This window comes from Mercenaria mercenaria, chromosome 10 (assembly GCF_021730395.1).
Source record: "Mercenaria mercenaria strain notata chromosome 10, MADL_Memer_1, whole genome shotgun sequence".
Taxonomy (NCBI): Eukaryota; Metazoa; Mollusca; class Bivalvia; order Venerida; family Veneridae; genus Mercenaria; species Mercenaria mercenaria.
In genome coordinates this window covers 77,273,282-77,292,593 of record NC_069370.1, presented here as the reverse complement: position 1 = coordinate 77,292,593, position 19,312 = coordinate 77,273,282, and the positions used below count along the sequence as shown (strand labels likewise).

The 19,312-nt window shown below is 34.6% G+C and overlaps 1 protein-coding gene across 1 annotated transcript in view; it reads right to left on the bottom strand.

Moving 5' to 3' along the window:
* The window catches only part of LOC123561072 (uncharacterized), a 97,718-nt gene that overhangs the window by 64,055 nt on the left and 14,351 nt on the right, over window positions 1-19,312 (bottom strand). Inside the window, exon 2 of the mRNA XM_053516549.1 lies at window positions 15,585-16,947. Coding sequence (XP_053372524.1) covers window positions 15,585-16,947 — 1,363 coding nt within the window. The remainder of the gene's footprint in view (window positions 1-15,584; window positions 16,948-19,312) is intronic.

The window sequence follows — 19,312 nt, the reverse complement described above, 5'->3', positions numbered from 1 at the left end:
AATTATGAAAATGTTGAAAAATCGTTGGCAGTTTCAGCAGTAGTGGGTGTGTTCAAAACAATTTTTCACAAAAACAAGCCTGGTGACCCATTGTTTTTATTTGCTCATTGTTTTAAGCACAAATTTTCCTATCAAATAATTGAAAAACTGAAAAAAAGCTATGAAAGGAAAAAAAAACTGTAGAAATTCTCTTTAAAGTTGATGATGTCATATTAATTACATATGGTTCTTACCATCCAAATATCTCCCAAACTGACTATATACAAAGCTGATGGATATATATGCGCTACGTGGATTAAAAAGAACAAAAACGACGCCTTTACGGTACGAAAGCAGACAAGTAGACCATGGTTCATATAGTGTACCTAGGGGTATGATATAACATGTACAGAGGCATTTTCTTTCTGATCTGGTGCCAGTGGTTTTGATGTGCCTTCACCGCTGTTTTACCGCGAGCTTGCGCTTAAAGGCTAATGCCAAACAAGAGATTCTAGACTTTGTAAAAACACGCAAACTTAAGAGTTCTTTCAAAGATTTATTTTGACTGCTTTCAGTTATCATGATTATCGGGCAAAGGTAGGTAAGTTTGAAAATTCCACAAATTTGCGTTGGTACCACATTAATTATAGAAGTACTATTTTGAGAAATATCGAGAAAGTGTAGAGCAAATGTTTTGCATATACTTACATATAAAACGAGTGCAACTCCGGTTATAGTACAATAAATTTTTAGACAAGAACCATCCAAAATGCACAAAAACCGCGACCTATTCCAAGTTATCTGCAAATGATTGACCTAAAGCGTATGATTATTTTTTAAGCATGTGTCTAGACAAAAGTAGGGGTTGTAAGAAAAGTGTCTCATGGTTGACTTTTCCCCCAAATTTGAGCTGAATCTAGATGGATGGATGACTGCTGCCATTTCGTCTGACTTATGTAACCTCATGTAAAATTTTAGACCCGAACGTCTACACGGAGCTAGGGAAATCAATTGAAGCTTTTTATATTATTTATGCAGCAATTGCTCGTTTGCATAAATCTTCAGTTCTATAAACATCAGAAATAACCAGATAAATACAGAGGCCTTTAAAATACATCTACCTATATTATCCGGGCCACAATTCGAAATTGCCAATTAAGCATATGCTGGTCTAACATTGATCTAGTCATAAAATGTACTCAATAGGACCGGTCTGCGTTTCAATATGTAGGCGTAACATTCTTTGGAAATAGGCTTGCTCCTTTCACACACTCGATAAGAGTCTCGAAAAGAGAGACTGAATGAAGCGAAAAGGAGTAAAATTGTAGCTTTCTTATATAAAAGTGATCAACCCCTTTTACTCTTTTCTGGCAACACATGTGTCTGAAAATGATATGCTAAAAAACCCGAGAAACGTTATTAAGAAAGTTGATTCTATATAAAAAGAACAGATTTAGTGGTGTTCATTCTACTGGCGATGAGGCAGTGTTTTCTTCTCAATGAAAAGTGCATAATCATCCGATTGCTCAAACTTATTTATCATTCAAACATCCTTCAACATTAAGCCAAGCAAAAGATTCCTTCTAGCGCATATGCAATACTAGATCCTTTAAGAAAATCCGTTTCTCATGTGTAATTAGACAGTGATATAATACTTGTTTTGTTGCTTTATATGTATTACATGCAGTATGTGGGAATCAATGTACGCATATTAAAGTCTTCAACACACGCGGGCAACTCTATATATAGATGCATCCATAATCCAATATGTAACCAGCGACTATTTCATTAGATTATTTGGCAAGAGTATATTCATTAGACTGTATCAAATATTCCATTCGCGTGTAAAAAAAACCCACCACGACCTAGTGACTTACATTTTTCACTCACAAAAACTTCATGAAAATCATTCTTGAAATACAGGTAATATACAGTTATACTACAAGTTTTCAGGTGGACAATTTAGGCCATTCCTGAATAAATGTGTTTTGACAACTTCATCTGCAAACGTATTAGTCAATCTCTTTTCAGCATAGTTGCAAAAACATAGATGAATAACTATCTTACACTGTAGAAACAAAATTTCATTAAATACACTGATTTCTGTACATATTGCTACAGTAGGTATTTCAATGACCTTGACCTTTAATGTAAACATATATGGCGGCCGTCGATTGAAAATAGAAAGTGCAACTCGCTTGAAAATTCGTAAATACACTCGTGATTTTTTTTATGGAAAAGAAATTTTCTTTAGGAACAAAATCGGCGGTGAAACTTTGCTTTTATTTAGTAACATAGAAAGTTGGAAATTATTTTCAATTTTCATAAAAACAGCAGCAAACAAAAAGAAATTCCTACAGATGATGGATTACCTCACAACTATTTTATTATTGCAGAAATTAAATCATTATCAACTCGCATTTACAAGCGATCTGCCTCCAAAACTTCGAATCGTAAAGTGCTCACTGCGCATGCCCAGCGGAAGTTATGAAGTTCTAAGGGAGAAGCAATTATTCACTTCCTGGATTTTTTATGGTCTATTCTTCACTTAAGGGGAAGTAACTAAAACATTACTAATTATGCATTCTGGAACTTATTCCTTTGTTAGAAGTAGTGGTATCCCTTTTGTTAGCTCACCTGAGCAATGCTCAGGTGAGTTTTTCTGATCGCTCGATTACCGGCGTCCGTCGTCTGTTGTCTGTCTGTCGTCCGTCAACATTTAGCTTGTGTATGCGGTAGAGGCTGTATTTTTCAATTGATCTTCATGAAATTTTGTCAGAATGATAACCTTGATGAAATCTAGGCTGAGTTCGAAAACGGATTATCTGGGGTAAAAAACTAGGTCACTAGGTCAATTTAAAGAAAAACCTTGTGTATGCAATAGATGCTGTATTTTTCAATTGATCTTCAAGAAATTTGATCAGAATGATTGCCTTGATGAAATCTAGGCCAGTTACGAATATGGGTCATCTGGGGTCAAAAAATAGTACACAAGGTCAAATCAAAGAAAAACCTTGTGTATGAATGTGTATGTTTGTCTGGATGAAATCTAGGTTGAATTTGAATATGGGTCATCTAGGGTCAAAAACTAGGTCACCCGGTCAAATTAAAGAAAAACATTGTGTACGCAATAGGGGCTGCATTTTACACTGGATATACATAAGATTTAGTCAGAATGATTGCCTTAATGAAATCTAGGTCAAGTTAAAATATGGGTCATCTGTGGTTAAAAACTAGGTCACTAGGTCAAATAAAAAAAAACCCTTGTGTATGCGATAGAGACTGTATTTTTCAATTGATCTTCATGAAATTTGGTCAGAATGATAGCCTTGATTAAAAATTTAGGTCAATTTTGAATACGGGTCATCTGGGATCAAAAACTAGGTCGCTAGGACAAATCAAAGAAAAAGGTTTTGTATGCGATAGAGGCTGTATTTTTCAATTGAGGTTCATGAAATTTAGTCAGAATGATTGCCTTGATCAAATCTAGGCCAAGTTTGAATGTAGGTTACCTTGTCTTAAAACCTAGGTCATTATGTTAAATTGAAGAAAATACTTGTTTACACTTCAAGGGACTACATTTTTGGTCCAATCCTAATGAAAATTGGTCAGAATATTTATTTCCATGAAATCACTATGTCAAACATGTTTACACTGTTATGGTGTGTTTAGGTGAGCGACCTAGGGCCATCTTGGCCCTCTTGTTTAAATTTTTTCTTGCATCAAGAGAGAAAAAGTAGGAGAAACATTTTTATGGAGCAGAATCTTTTTTGCAATAAATTCAATTAATTTCTTAACATTTCTAGAAAGGTATTGCCTTTAGAAATGAAATAACATTTTGAAAAATAGGGAAATGTATTTTTTATAAAATGTCATTGAAATAGCTAGCTACAGTCATTCAATAAAATGTTAAGACATTACACAGATTGTCTTGGCCTAATATATGTCACTGTCAATTTGTAACTAGATACTTGTTATTTCTCATTTTCTTCATGCAAAGCATGTATAATTGCCATCACGGAAACACAAAACAATACAGTTATTTTGTGGTTACTCTTTAATAGCGAGGGTTGCGAGCGAGCAATTGCGAGCGCGTAGCTCGCCTAACGGCAATGTGTAGGCCAATACAAAAAAGGTGTGCCGAATGAGGCAAAGTGATGTAGCTGAAAACTTTTCGTCGACATCTGGGCGCCGCCATTTTTTTTCTACTTCCGTCAAGGTCGGGATTTTTTTAATTTCATATTTGAAATACAATCTCTATATTCATTTAGGTGTCTTTATTTTTAAAAAAGTTATGTTATGGAAATAATTTCAATTTTGCTTTTATTTTACGAAAAGCGCGTCCCTACTTCATTTGATTGCTGAATGTTATCCATCACTCAAAAATAATGCAAGAAAGATTTCCAGTTGGTAGAAAAAAAAATCTTTTAAAAGATCAAGCATTGGCCAGAAAATCGGATCAAATGTCATTAATGTGCATAAAGCCACAAGAACGCGGCAAACAGGTAATGACGTCACCGTGACACCGGCTTTCCATAAATTTTGCAACGTAGGATATTCGCTGTTACAAGTATTATGTCACTAAATTTTTGTTTCTTTGTGAATAGGTTCTCGCGAATTATTTTAAGCAGTGAATAGTTTCTTTGTCGTTTGCCTTTTCCATATTAGGGGATGAAAATCCCCGAGACGGTAACGTCCGTATATAGTTATTCGTCTGTAGACTGTGTTTACTGACAGAGAATCAGATCATAAACAAAAATATAAAATAAAGCACATCATAGGTACCTAACATTGGTCATGAATTGTCTGCCCTTGAATGTCGGAAAAAATACGAAAAATCTATTTTCAAGGGCAGAAAGTTCAAGATCAGGCACCGGTACCTATGAATTTTAATACATATTTACCTTTTAAATTTGAATGCCAGTTAGTACACAAAGTTTAAAGAAATTCTGTCCGTTTGAAAATTTTTGCCTATATGCATAAATTATTCTTAACTTACGAACGTAAGAAATGATTCTGCAAAGTACCGATATTTCTCATAGACTGAATTCCTTTAAACAATGTATTTAATGCAAATGATGACTAAAACAGAAATATAGATTAAAATGCACAGTTTCGTTGCCTTAATCTTGAATTATCTGCACTTGGAATTTTTTTTAATTTTTTTTTTTTATTTTTTTTTTTTTTTTTTGGTATTTTCTGACTTTCAAGGGCAGATAATTCAAGATCAAGCACCGGTACCTATATTTTTTATACATATTCCCGTTTTAAAATTCTCAGTCAGTAAATAAAGTTTAAAGAAATCAGGTCTATAGGAAACTGTCAGATGTGTCTTTAATATGTTTTTGTTGTACAAAAAATTATCTTATAATAATCGCTGTTACGTAAAGAAACACGAGGCCTTAGTGGCCCTAGATCGCTCACATGAGTTCCACAACTTGCTTGAACAGCAGTTACAGTTTTATTTGGCAAATCAGCAAATCAATGCCTTTGGCCAATTAACATAAACACAAACTGAATACGGCCAAGACATACATATACATACAGTCAGCGGTACTATGATTATCTCTAAAACAAAATTGTGATTCACTAAATAACTGCTCTGATTCACACGATTTATTGATTCTAGTCTTGAGTGCTTGAGAAAATATTTTTGCCATTACATTTACGAGTGTAATACCTCGATAATTACTGGTATTTGAAATATCATTTTTTTAGCTCACGGTGAGCTATTGTGACCGCTTGATGTCCGTCGTCCGTCGTGCGTCGTCCGTCGACAAATTCTAAAAAATCGTCTTCTTAACCTTTTGGCAGAATTACACCAAACTTACTTCACAGGAATGATCCTTGGGTGGCCCCCTTTCAAGACTGTTCAAAGAATTGAATTTCAAGTAGAGCTCTGGTTGCCGTGGCAACCAAAGGAAAAACTTTAAAAATCTTCGTGTCCAAAACCACAGGGCCTATAGCTTTGGTATCTGGTGTGTAGCATCATCTAGTGGTCTTCTAACAAAATTATTCAAATTATCCCGGTAGGTTCAAATATGGTCCCGTCCCGGGGGTCACATGGTTTATATAGACTTATATAGGGAAAACTTTGAAAATCTTCTAGTACAAAACCACATGGCCTAGGACTTTGATATTTGGTATGTAGCATGATCTAGTAGTCCTCTACCAAGATTGTTCAAATTATCCTCCTAAGGTCAATTATAGCCCCGCCCGAGGTATTAGACTAGACTTTTGTTTACCACGGAACATTTTGTCATTAAATGGTGCCCGGTTAATTTGCCTTTTTGGAGAATTTGCTAGGTGCCTCACATCTTTCAAGTGCACAGTTTTAGTTCCTTGACCTTTGTCTACACCAGAATGACCTTTAGAATCTCCATCATCTGTGTGGTGTGAAATCTGAAGATATTTAGTAATATCCTTAGATACCATTTCATTCCATTTGAGCAGAGACCAGGTGTGCAGTATCAACACCTTTTTAGTTACATTTTGACATGAATAGTTGGAGAGAACTTAATACCATGGCCATGAGATATGACTTTAGCTATAGAATGCAAAAATATGCAGTATTGTTGCATCAGAAATGAAAAAAAAGACAATTTTCCCATTTTTTACTGAAAAATAAGCTTTTTTTAAACAAAAAAAATTCACTAAACACTAATTTTGTTCTATATTTTATAGCAGTTGCATAATTATAAGTTTTTTTCAGTGTGGTTGTCTATTCCGCACTTGCTGGTGGTATATTTCATGTAATATCTTACGGGTTTTTTGAAAAAAAACAAACAAACAGCGTTTAATGACTATATGTGATTCAGCTAAATTTAACGGCTTAAACCGCAGTCTTTGGACAAAATGATGGTGTGCAAAAATTGTGATTTTGAGAAAACTGCTGGTTTGTTTGGGCTGAAACTTGTTTTATAAGCTGAGTATAGATAAAACTTCACATAGACAGCAAAAAAGCTTTAAAAAATTCATATTTCCATATAGGCATACAGACACTAAATAGCCTGAGCACCTATGAAAAAATGGTAGTCGCATAATGGCGGATTCAAATAGTTCTCAGTTCTTTTTGCTGTAAGAAGGATTTTTCCTTGAAATCATTGTTATATATTGGTTGAAATCATATTGCATGGCTATACTTGACATACTGGTAGCATTTGCATGTTGAAAAAAGACGCCAAACAGATTTAACATGTGAAATTTATTCATACACCCCTACCCTAAACTTGTGATTGTCATTTCAGTGTAAAAATTACGGTGTGTCCGTTTGACCAGAAATATTTTTCTTGCATCAAACATGACCCCTACCTTTCTTTGGATATTTTTACAGTATAAATGTTGCTCTACAAGAAAATGTAAGTTAAAGAAATTTAAAATGGGTCTAGGTGTGTATTGCAGCATTGTGAAAACTTGTCATTTTTATATAGAATATCTAGTGCTGGCTATTTAGTGTGTTATAACCTTATAGATAATTTATCAAAATGGAAGATTTATGCAACACTCTGCCTGATTGGACGAGTGTCAATTTCTTTCACTCTGTTGATTGTGCTACGCTGAGTGAAATATAGACAAAACGTTTATCCTAAACGACGCTGTTCACAGTTGTAAAGGTAACTTTTGCTCAGTATATTTAGCAAGAATATTGATATATCTCAACATAATAAGTAAGTTTAATATATATGATAAAAACCTGTTCAAATACCAACATATATCAAATTAAAGAAAGAGCTGAATACGGTCTGCGTATCACATGAATAAGGGTGTGATAAGAGTCTTTTATGTAGAGAAGTGCTTTTTAAAAGATTTTCCTTGTTACAATTGTCGTCTGTATATGAAAAGGTTTCTTGCTTTTGTGACTTATTCAGATTGCATATTAAAATGAGTACTTGTTTGCTTTGATATATTTGTTATAAATTATTTAACTGATTTATTATATATGAATAGTTTTCTTTAGTATGGTATGCAAATATTGAACTCAGTTGAAATCTTTTTTATTATGTATATGCTATATAATGACTGAATCTCATTACACTGAAATGAACGTACGCTGCATACAGTTTATCTATGTGTTTTGACTACGGTCAAACTTTGCTTGTGAAACTGAAATATTGAAATAATTACAATTGTATCTTTTGCTTGACCTTCACTTTTTTATAGGTGTGACGTCATTGTCCAAAGATTCATGAATAGCGAATATGCATTTGTTAAAGCGGGATCAATTGGCCTATTTTAGAAATAAATAAAAATAATAAATAAAAATCCTTTAATTGATTTTTTCTCATGTATTCTAATCAAACTAGATTTGTAGCATCTTTATTAGGCCCGCAGCCAACTTTGTTCAGCTGGGAAATTTGACCCCTTTTAGGGGCTGCTAGAGCTAAAACTAGAAATGCCTTTATACAGCGTCTCATGAACAGCTTGGTGGATCTTTGTCATACTTGGTCTGGAGCATCATTATAAGGTCCTCTTCCAAATTTATATATATATAGGAATTTGGGCCCTATTAGGGACCACTATAGCTAAAAGTAGATATGCCTTTCTTCGCATTAACCACTAAAATGTAATGGATTTTTATAAAACTCGATGTGTAACAATATCGTAAGGTCTCCTGCTATTTTGTTACAAATGGGGATAGGGACCAATTTAGCTAAAAATATAAACACGTTTAATGACCTCTTCTCATGAACCGCTTCATGAATCTTCATCAAACTACTGCTGTAATTATTCGTCTAAGGATAAACGAAAAAAAATTGCAACCCTACGAAACCTTTGCGAAAAATTAAAAGAGAACCATTTAAATTGTTAAAGTGGGCTGTTTAGTTTTGCAATTTGAAAAATGTTAGATGAAAGATGAATGTTAGATTAAAAATTCATAAACTTCTTTCCTTATTACAATTCGCCGACCATCATTTTTAAAGATATTTCTTGTTTTTCTATGTTTTTACATAGTGACCTAATTTTCAGCCCAGATGATCAAGTTTCCAAATTATTGTACATTGTATATTGTGTAAATACTCTGATAAGGTTAATCAAAATGCGGCATAAAGGAGTATTTTCTATATATGCTTTGACCTAGGACAAGCGATACAGGTTTTATACATACCACACGACAGACCTGCTTTCATATAGACCCAGTAAAAAATTTTAACAGTGCCTTTTTAGAAGTTGACCAGAGACCTATATTTTCACCGAAGATAATGCAGTAACTAGCTTGCCCGAAATTTTGTTATAGCAAACATTCAGACTAAGTTTACTGTTTTCACCTTGATCTGTCGTTTACACATTTCTATTTTTTCGCACACAGTGATGGATTTAATAACGTTTGCCGCAGCTAATAAGGCGAACCCTATGGCGAGTACTGCGTTTCCCTGGTGAATAGAGATCGTCATTATACTGCTTAAAATTGTATATCACTCAAACAATTCATACAGATTAGTTCGAACAAATGATCGTGAATAATTCTACTGAGAGTTGAGGTCACCAATAAATCCAAAGAGCTTCTGCAGACGTTAATACAGAAAAACATGAATCGTTGCTCTTCTTGCATAAAAATAAAAACGTCACGCGACAGCTAAATGTATTGCTCTCATATTTGATGACTTTACGATTCCAATACATTTTCGAAGTACCATTCTGCCGTTTACTTTTTCGGGTACGGATGAGTACGAACGAAATGACAAGCTTTCAAACTTTTTCACACAAAGTCTTCGGTAATTAGACAAAACATACCGACTAGTACTTACCGAAATTATTAATATGATTCCTAAAAACAACAATCGCACATGTTACACGAGATTCTTATACATTCACGGTTCTGGACAAAAATTGAATCGCCGCCGACTTCATATATAGAGGAGTTAACATAGGGAGTAGCGAGTACGTACATTTTGGGGGATAGTGCGCCTAGTGTTGGTAGCTGATACAACAAAGCATACTATAATGGAATAGGTTGCGTGTTTTGTGCTACAAGAAGAGGTAATAATAAAAGAAACAAGACGCATAAACTGGATGTCAATCTGTGCCGAAATAAATGTACGTCCAAAACGTGATACACTGGCGGATCCGGTGAAAGAAGTAAATATTATGCAAAAATGGATATTTTAGCCTTGTTCTAGACTGTGATGTTTCTCTAATAACGTTGATAATTTTACGTCACTGACAAAAACGTAAGTAAACTATAAACTAACTTTAATGTTTTTGAACCTATTTATAAAGTTTGAGAACGAAGAAAAAAAAAACAATAAACACTTTGACATTTTATACACGACGGGGCGGAAGTATGTGTTTACAGGAAAAAAAGAAGAAAACTATTATATGCTTGTAGATCCATGAAGGTAATCTGATTAATGAACAAAATCTACAAGATCCTTTAGGAGAAGAGAACGCAGCGAAGTAATCTAATTGCACACTCGTTTTGACTTAGTCTATTCATACGAGATAATGATGCCCTTGAGCATCTGTTTAAGAGTAAGCAGAATTCAAATACAGTAAAACTGAGAGATAATCAATAAAATCTATACGATTCTTTGAAATATTACAACAAATCAAGCAAACCTGTAAAAACCGAGTCTGTTCAAGAAAGGTTATGAAAATATGTAATACCTTCACATCACCTAGCACCGGCTTAAGGTAATTCTGCACGTTTGATAACCGGAAGTGATGGCGTAACGTCATTTATCCGGAAAACATAGAATAAAGCCTGGATTCGGCGTACGGAAATGAAAATCAGTGTATGAAATAAAGGCAACCTGTGAATAAATTTATTGAATTGTAACAGTCTCTATCTTTCTAAAGTTAAAATATAATATTAAAACATCTGACACGTTAAATAATTCAAAATAATGTCTTAAAATCTGCTTCAAATAGGCGGTTCACTTTAATCATGGCCAAATATCTCAGAAATAAGCACACGGACCTATACATTTTATTTCACTATATTATAGGCCATATGTTTGTTTACGACTGTGAGAAGTTTCATTAAAATCTACATTGTGGAAAATTTTCTATTCGCGAAAATGTTATGAAAGTTGCTATTTTCCCATAGACTCCCATTATGAAAACTTGCGCGAGTAGTGCGATCAATTCGTAACAGAAAATGCCAAAATACTTCAGAAAATGGGAAAAGCACCAAAATTGGCACAGCTGTTTATTAAAGCATTAAAAACATTTTTTTCATGGGACCCATTTGATATCTGTCAAGATGGCCGATATGGCGGCCATTTTCCAAAATGGCCGCCAAAACTTAATATTTACCTTAGAAGATTCTAATGAAAGGTCATTATATTTACATTCATCCCCAAAATGCACTAAATATAAATGTATATAATAAAATAAATCCTAAATTTGCATCAAATGCAAAAATAACAATTCAAATTATGTTAGTTTCTTTCTGTTTCCATGGTAACGGCAAAAATCTAACCTTTAAAACTTAGTTTAATATTATCATTGTGTAGTTTTCATATTTTAAAGAATATTTTGTTTTAATATATGTAATTTATATTATTTCGCTTGAATTCCCTCCACAGCACCATATTGAAACATTGTTGTTATTCCCTTACCAGTATTTAGACAGATGGGGCTTATGGGTTGCCCCTGTATGCATGTCAATACGTCAGCCATGCAGAGTGTGATACTGCAATAACTTTGAAACTACAGCAGAATTTTTCATGATACGTGGTACATGGATAGATGGCAATGCAGAGAATTCCAATGTCATTTAAATTTGTTCCTATGGCAACAAATGTTGTTGCTATGGCAACAAATAGTGCACGAATATGACACAAAGTGTCATCCTGCATTTCTTCAAAACAAGGAGAGATTGTTTCTTGAGAAATTTTACATAGACAGAGGGACAAATTGAGAACATGCTTGTTATCTTGTTTTCTCCTCTTGTACATCATTTTGTCCGTCTGTATGTCGGTCCATCATTTGCAAATGGCGGATTCTTCAATAACTTCAAAATTGCAAATTCTATAGACTTCTTTATGAAACCTTGTTTATAGATGGTAAGTAATATGGAGAATGTGAAGGTCAATTAACTTAGTTGCTATATAAAATTGTAGTTTCTTTGACACGAAGTACGACAACGACCCCTTTCAGTCTGGGACTTCGAAATGCAAGAATAGATTATAGCGACGGGCTAGTAGGATCAAATGAAACAATGTTCCTTATTATGCACCCGCAGTCACAATGTCTGCGTAATAAATTGCTAACTGTGTAACAAAGAAGAGTAAGGCTGAAAATGTAAAAGTTGCTTTCATGGACAACACTTAGTAACTATTCTGTGAAATATATTACTCTGAACAGTGAGCTGAAATCTGAAATAAGGTACATGTCAGATACTCTTGTCAGTACACACAATCACGAGATTGTCGACAACTTTAGTTAACTGGCATAAGGCAGTGCAGAGCATTTCAGCACGTTTGACAAATTACGTTTTCCTCCACAGCCTTTATCGAGGTTGCAAATGCACTTGAGGAGCTATTGGTACGAGACTCGGGTACTTGAGACAAAAACTATTGGAAAGGTTCCAATATATCAAAGTTCTCTCTGGTCAGCCTTATTTATCTTGACTAGGAATTTTAGGAAAGTGATGGAACACCCGACACCCATAGGTGCCCGACCTAATGGGCAACCTTTTTTAGTATGTTCAAGAGGTGTAGCAGACGATGCAGGAATGCACATTATAGCCCTAATCTATATGTGAACAGATGGTTGATCAAGCTACTTGACATGTTTTGCTGTAAAGAAGAGTATCGAAAGCCTCCATTTATTCCCCAGAAATATAATACGAACAGTTTGTTTGTAGGAAGATGTAGAAAATGCATTTAAAAGCTTGATTCACTGGTAAGCGCGAGCTGTACTGGTTACTTTTGTTTGACAAGACAGTGTTATTCTTACACTGGACTGCTTAACTGGAAGTACAAATGGTAAATAGATAATATTTGTCGTCTTAAAACTAGAAATTTAAATTGGTATTTAAATTGTGTTTCGAATGTACCTGTACTCAAAAATCCTCAAGTACTCACATTTAATTTAATTTTAATTTCATTAAAATGTCCAGAAATAGATATTAGAGCACATTTTTCTTGTAGAAATGATAGTTTCTGCTCTTAATTTATATCCCCGTTACACTCAGCCACGTTCCCACTACGTCGTAAAAACTAGCAGGACGCAGTAAGAACTTGTACAATGTAGAAGAAATACAGTAGACTCCGATAAGAACATGATAATTATGGTCTCCATGAGTGTAGAGAACGCGGTCGAATTTTGGACATGTACATAACAAATGTAGTGAGAACGCGGTCTAATCAGGAAGGACGTAGTAATGATGTAACTAAAACCTAGTAGGACATAGTACAAGCGTGGTGCGGACGGGAAAGGCTGCATGGCGTGCTCACTGCGCTGTCATTGGGTTATCATTGCGTTCTTGCTACGTCAATGGAGTTCTTACTACAACATATATACGCTTGTGTGCTATGACCATGCTACGTGCATGCCACATTGTAGTATACCGCATAAGGTTATTAATACGTCCTTTCGGTTCTTAACACATCTATGTCACGTTTGCAGCAGGTTCTCACCATGATTGGTTCAGATTCTGAAAACTGAGTATGAATACTGGATCCAATTCCCAATCACTTCGTTTTCAATCAGCAATGGGTATTGAACATCATCAGGAATTGCCACATAATCATGGACTCAGCAGCACTGGCAGCTTGTAGTGGACTTTTTGACCTCCGTATATCCTTCACACTGCTTTTGCTTATTCCACCGCAGTCTCTCTATAAGACTGCTCTTTTGTCTTCGTTGGGGTGGGGGGGGGGGGGGGGGGGGGTCGTCGTTTATTGTAATTTATGGTTGTTGAGTGTAGATGCAGACACAATTATGTCAATATAACTTGCAGAAGGAATGAAAAAAAAAGAGGCGCATGGCGTAGTATTTATAAGTAGCCGACGAATGCAGTGAAAAGGTGATAAGCATATGGTTGAAGCATGGTAAGCGAGAGGTGCAATCTGACTGATCGTACTAAGAATGTAGTAAGAACACACTGGACGTGAAGAAGCGCGTGGTAAGAAAATTAGTGTGAACGTGTTAGACGCCATGAGAACCTGGCAAGGATGTTAAAAGCGCGCAGTATGAACTTTAGAACTGCACACTTTTCGAGTTTGATCCCCGTCCCCACCGCGTCAAAATTTTCAGGAAGCAGTATATAATCTTCATGGTCTTTGCCTAAGAGTGATCAGGGCATTAGTGACTGTACATTATATGCTTATGACATTAAACTATAAAACCATTGTTATGGCACAATGTGCTACAATTTGACAAAAACAGAATATTACAGGAACATGCAAATGTAAATTTGATTACGCTGATCAACCGGCAATGACTTTTTCCCAAAGAAATCATGATGATCTGACAGGCCAGGGATGTTCACATGGTCTATCACACTAACATAATTAATTAATTATATAGTTTTATTAAGTGTCATTAGTTCTCTTAGTGTAAATAAATTGAAATGAATACAGCAACACTTACAAATTCTGAGTCACGAAAACTAATGACAAAGTGAAACACATGTCATTTATTCACTAATACACATTACAGACTAAAACTTCGTTTGCTCAGACTCTGATAATTCGAACACCATTCTTCAATTAATCTATCGTCAGATCCCAAACAAATTCCTTTATAATATATTTTTCGATCACTCATACTACCGATAATTCGAATAAATTTAGTCGGTCCTGGTGGGTTCCAGTTATCGAAGTTCGAATGTATTTATAATTAATTAATTTACAATTGTTGTAAAGTTCTGCACAGGACTGTTGCCATTTTAAACATTCTTGATATGCCAGTTACCGTTATATACTTAATTTTGATTCATATAAATGCATTATGACTTTTCTTCTGCTTAATAGCACATTTTATCCAAGGGAGACAATTTTTTTCTTTTTGTTGGAACAGCGGTATTCTTGTTAATATAATATGTTTGGATTTATTCAGGCAGGTGGTTTTAGCTTATTATACTGATGACTGTAAGTGTCAATAGAAATTTTATATATAATATTATGTATTTTTGAAAATATATACATATATGGCGGCCATCTTGGATTTTTCGGCCATATTGGATTTTTCGGAGTGGGTCTCATGCTCATTTTTAGTATTTTGCCCTAAAGTAGTTATGTACCAAGTTTCATGCTTTTCCCATTTTCTGAAGTATTTTTACACCATTTTACTGTACTAGAGGTCCGAAATTTTCAAATCAGTCTAGCAAAAAATCAAGCACACGACCCTATCATTTTTATTTGCTGAATTTTCTAGGTATATTCTGAAGTTTTGAAAAATCAGAGTTTAATCAAATTCTACATTGTAGAAAAAATTTCGATCCAAACGTGCAGAACTACCTTAAGCGGATTTCTTCATTTATATTTCAAGTATACTGTGACTTTCCAAACTCAGTTTAAAGTATCAAACCTTAAGCCATAGGAGAATTTTCAAGACACATTGAATAGTTCGTGTCCAGTACATTTGCAATATCTTGCACGAATTAAGTTAACTTAGGGAATGCAACTATTAAATCATAACAAGGTTTTATCTACCTGTTATCATCCTTTGCAGAGCATCGCATACAATACAGATCTTGATCAGAACATTTGTTTGTGCAGTTACGACCATAAAATCCATCTTTACATCCATAGACACAATCCTCAGAGGTTGCGTTACATATTTCACTTCCTCTGTTGTCGGAAGGGGCACAGTTCTGTGGACATTTAACGGAGCAATTTGTTCCAGCAAACCCAGCCTTGCAGCCATGCAAGCATTCCCCTGTTGTATGTTCACAAGTTCCAGTCTCGTTCTCGGATGGAAGATTACAGTTAGCAGGACATTCAAATGAGCAATTTGGTCCAGCAAACCCATCCTTGCACCCATGCAAACATTCGCCTATCGTGTAGTCACAGGTTTCCGTCTCGTTTTTGGATGGAAACATACAATTTGAAGGACATTCAAAAGAACAATTGGTCCCAGCATAACCGTCCTTACAGCCAAGAAGACATTCTCCGTTTGTATAGTTGCAGGTTTCCGTCCCATCAATTGCTGGAAGCGTGCAGTTTGCGGGACATTCATAGGAACAGTTTGGTCCAGCAAAACCTTTAAGACAACCAAGCAAGCATTCTCCGGTTGTAGAGTCACAGGTATCATTTCCACCTGTTACTGGAAGCAAACAGTTTGTGGGGCATTTATAAGAGCAATTAGGACCTGCACTACCCGTGATACAACCATGTAAACATTCTCCGGTCTTGTAATTACACATCTCGGTATTGTTTTGAAGTGGGTACGAACAGTTAGTGGGGCATTCAAAAGAGCAGTTTGGACCAGCATATCTCGACATGCAACCGTATAAGCATTCGCCAGTTATATCACATGTTTCAGTGTTCTTAGTAGGAGATTTTGTACACGTCATGGAACATTCAAAAGAACAGTTTGGACCTCCATAACCTTGCAAACAACCATATAGGCACTGTCTTGAAGTTTCATTACAAGTTTGTGTGTTTAACTCCTCGGCTTTTCCACAGTTACCTGGACATTCAACGGTGCAGTTTGGTCCGGCATAACCATACTGACATCCGAGTAAACATTCTCCAGTACTGGTGTTGCACGAGTCGCCTTTCGCGCTGCTTGAGAACCTACAGTTCAATGGACAATCATATGAACAAGTTGGTCCGGCGTAACCTAATTTGCAACCGTGTAAACACTCATTCGTTGTAGCATCGCAAGTTTCTGTGCTGTTTTGGAGAGGTTGCAAGCAATTAGATGGACATTGTACTGAGCAGTTAGGTCCGGTATATCCTTGAATGCACCCGAACAAACACTCACCGGAAGTGATGTTACATGGTTCTGTCGTGTTTGATGGATCTGGTGAGCATTCACTGCTACATGTAATGTTTTCCGCTCTTGAAACAGCTGCAAAAGACAAAGAATTATGTCAGAAAAGGAAGTGAATTATTTAAGGTGGTACTATTTGGTGTATAAGATAATTATAGAGACGGAAACGAACAAATTACACACTTTTTATGTTCCATTTTACAAACTTGTCACTCGACATTACAAATACGTATTCATACAAAACACCATGATAAGCTTTACCAGACTCGAATGTGACCACGTTTGAGCTAGGCCTTACAATCTTGGAATGATTTCCAAATAATTCAATACATATGATACCGCGAATAAGTACAAATCAACTGGATCTATTGCCTTTTAGAGTTAAAGGGAATTCACCACTTAATCAAGTTATACATTAAACGTTAGAGTTATTTATTTAAAACAAATAATAAATAGTACGTACTAATTTAAAATTTGACGCTAGAAAAAATTCTTATCAAAATAGTAGATTTTATATAATATCGTATAGTTACTTGGCTTTTTGGATAGAAATTCGTTTTCTAAAACAACGAGTTGTATATAATATGGGATTAAAACAGGCACAAAATGTAATCAGATGTAAAATGAAAAACGTAAAGTTTAATTTGCAATGCAAAACAATGACTTCATCATTTATCACTTTTTACAACAATATCTTATGATCTAGAAATTTTGCACATAATAAAAACTGCTTTCTAAAGCAAAAAACGACAAATTCGAAACGTTAAACATGTCATCTTTTTATTTTACAACTGTAGTTGTTCATGAAACCTAGATCTTAACGACAGCATATACATCTTAAGAATTCTTAAGTTAAATTTCATTCAAGTGTAATCATTACAACAAAATATACAAGGAAGTTTTCAAATGAGACGTAAATAGTTTGAAATGACATTTTACAAACACATTTGTCAATATTTTGAAAAACAGGCAATTATTTGAGTTTCCCCGAGTGATTTATTTCGAAAGTCGTATAACCGCTGGGGTGTATATAAAAAAAAAATTTAAAGAAAAAGCTTTTGCTCTTGATTCAAAAGCATCATTAAAATATTCCTATAATAGGACTGAGCCTGTAAAAAAGAATGAAACAGACCACTGTTGAAGATATTACATTTTTTTATCCATTAATTACGTGAGGACAACAGTCCGATACATGCACGTCAAAGAGTGAATAATAGAAAATTGCATATTTATAAAATTTACCAACTCTACATTTTGCATTCAGGAGAACGTAACACTTTGTATCAACAACAAAATGTTATGTTCAAAAAGTTTAATTAAAACCTTTTAGAAAAATAACTAAAGGAATAAGAAATATACTTCACTTTTTTATTATATTTTAGATGGAAGTGGTACTCAAAACTATAGTCGACCTTTCTCGAAAACAACAGCGAAAGAATAATGTGATTAAATCTTTATAAAAGGAGTAAACTTTCTATACTGGCAAATATATAGTACACGATAATCTAAGATACTCAAGTGTACATTTGTAATCTAATTTCTAATACACACATTATTATAACCTATAAAATTCTGTGAAAATGTAATTTGTATTTCATAAGTAAGTACGAACAGGCAGAACATCCTTGTTGCCGGACTACTTTCTTTAATTGATATTCATGACCTGACTCAGTTCTATAGATGGTGGAGGTAATGTGAAGATAATTCTATAAAATGTACATGTATATGATAAAGGGGTAATTGTAACAATAGCCAGAGCTTTTACATTTATAAGATAATGTAAATAATAGTATAAAAATCACTGTAAGTTTGAAAGCGGAAGAATTGGTCATTTCGCTTTTGATGTAATTAAAGTGGGACGCTGTGCATGTATTTTGATTCTTTTCCCTATTGTTATGCAAAATAATACCTTAAGTATAACATTGGCGGCACAATGTTATAATATTTCCCTACCGTCAGTATATCAAATTAACAAATATACATCAACTCTTTTACACTATTCCTTATTCCAAAAAACTCTTAAAAATTATGTTACTTAATCACAATTAAATGGGATGCCTAGCATAGCTGTTGAAAGCCAAGCTGTTTCTACATGTGTCTGTTTGTCCTATTTGTCTATTTACTGTACTCTGTCCGTGTTTTTACCTAGACGTCTAAATTCTCATAGCCTACTCTTGCATGGTTTTGTTTTTCGATGCCGCAATTTTGGAAGGGACTATTCCTATTAGCTCATTCTCCTTGGATTTTTGCTTGACTATTTCCTATACATCGAATTTTCAATATTTTAACCACTCTCAACCACCTACTTGCAGTTGATATACAATATAGAAAACTGAAATAGCTTGATATAGTAGATACACAAAGGTCAGTATCTTACTTTGAATTAAACACTTGTATTGAGATTACGCATTACTCTGTCAGTATGACTAACTGCATGGGAATG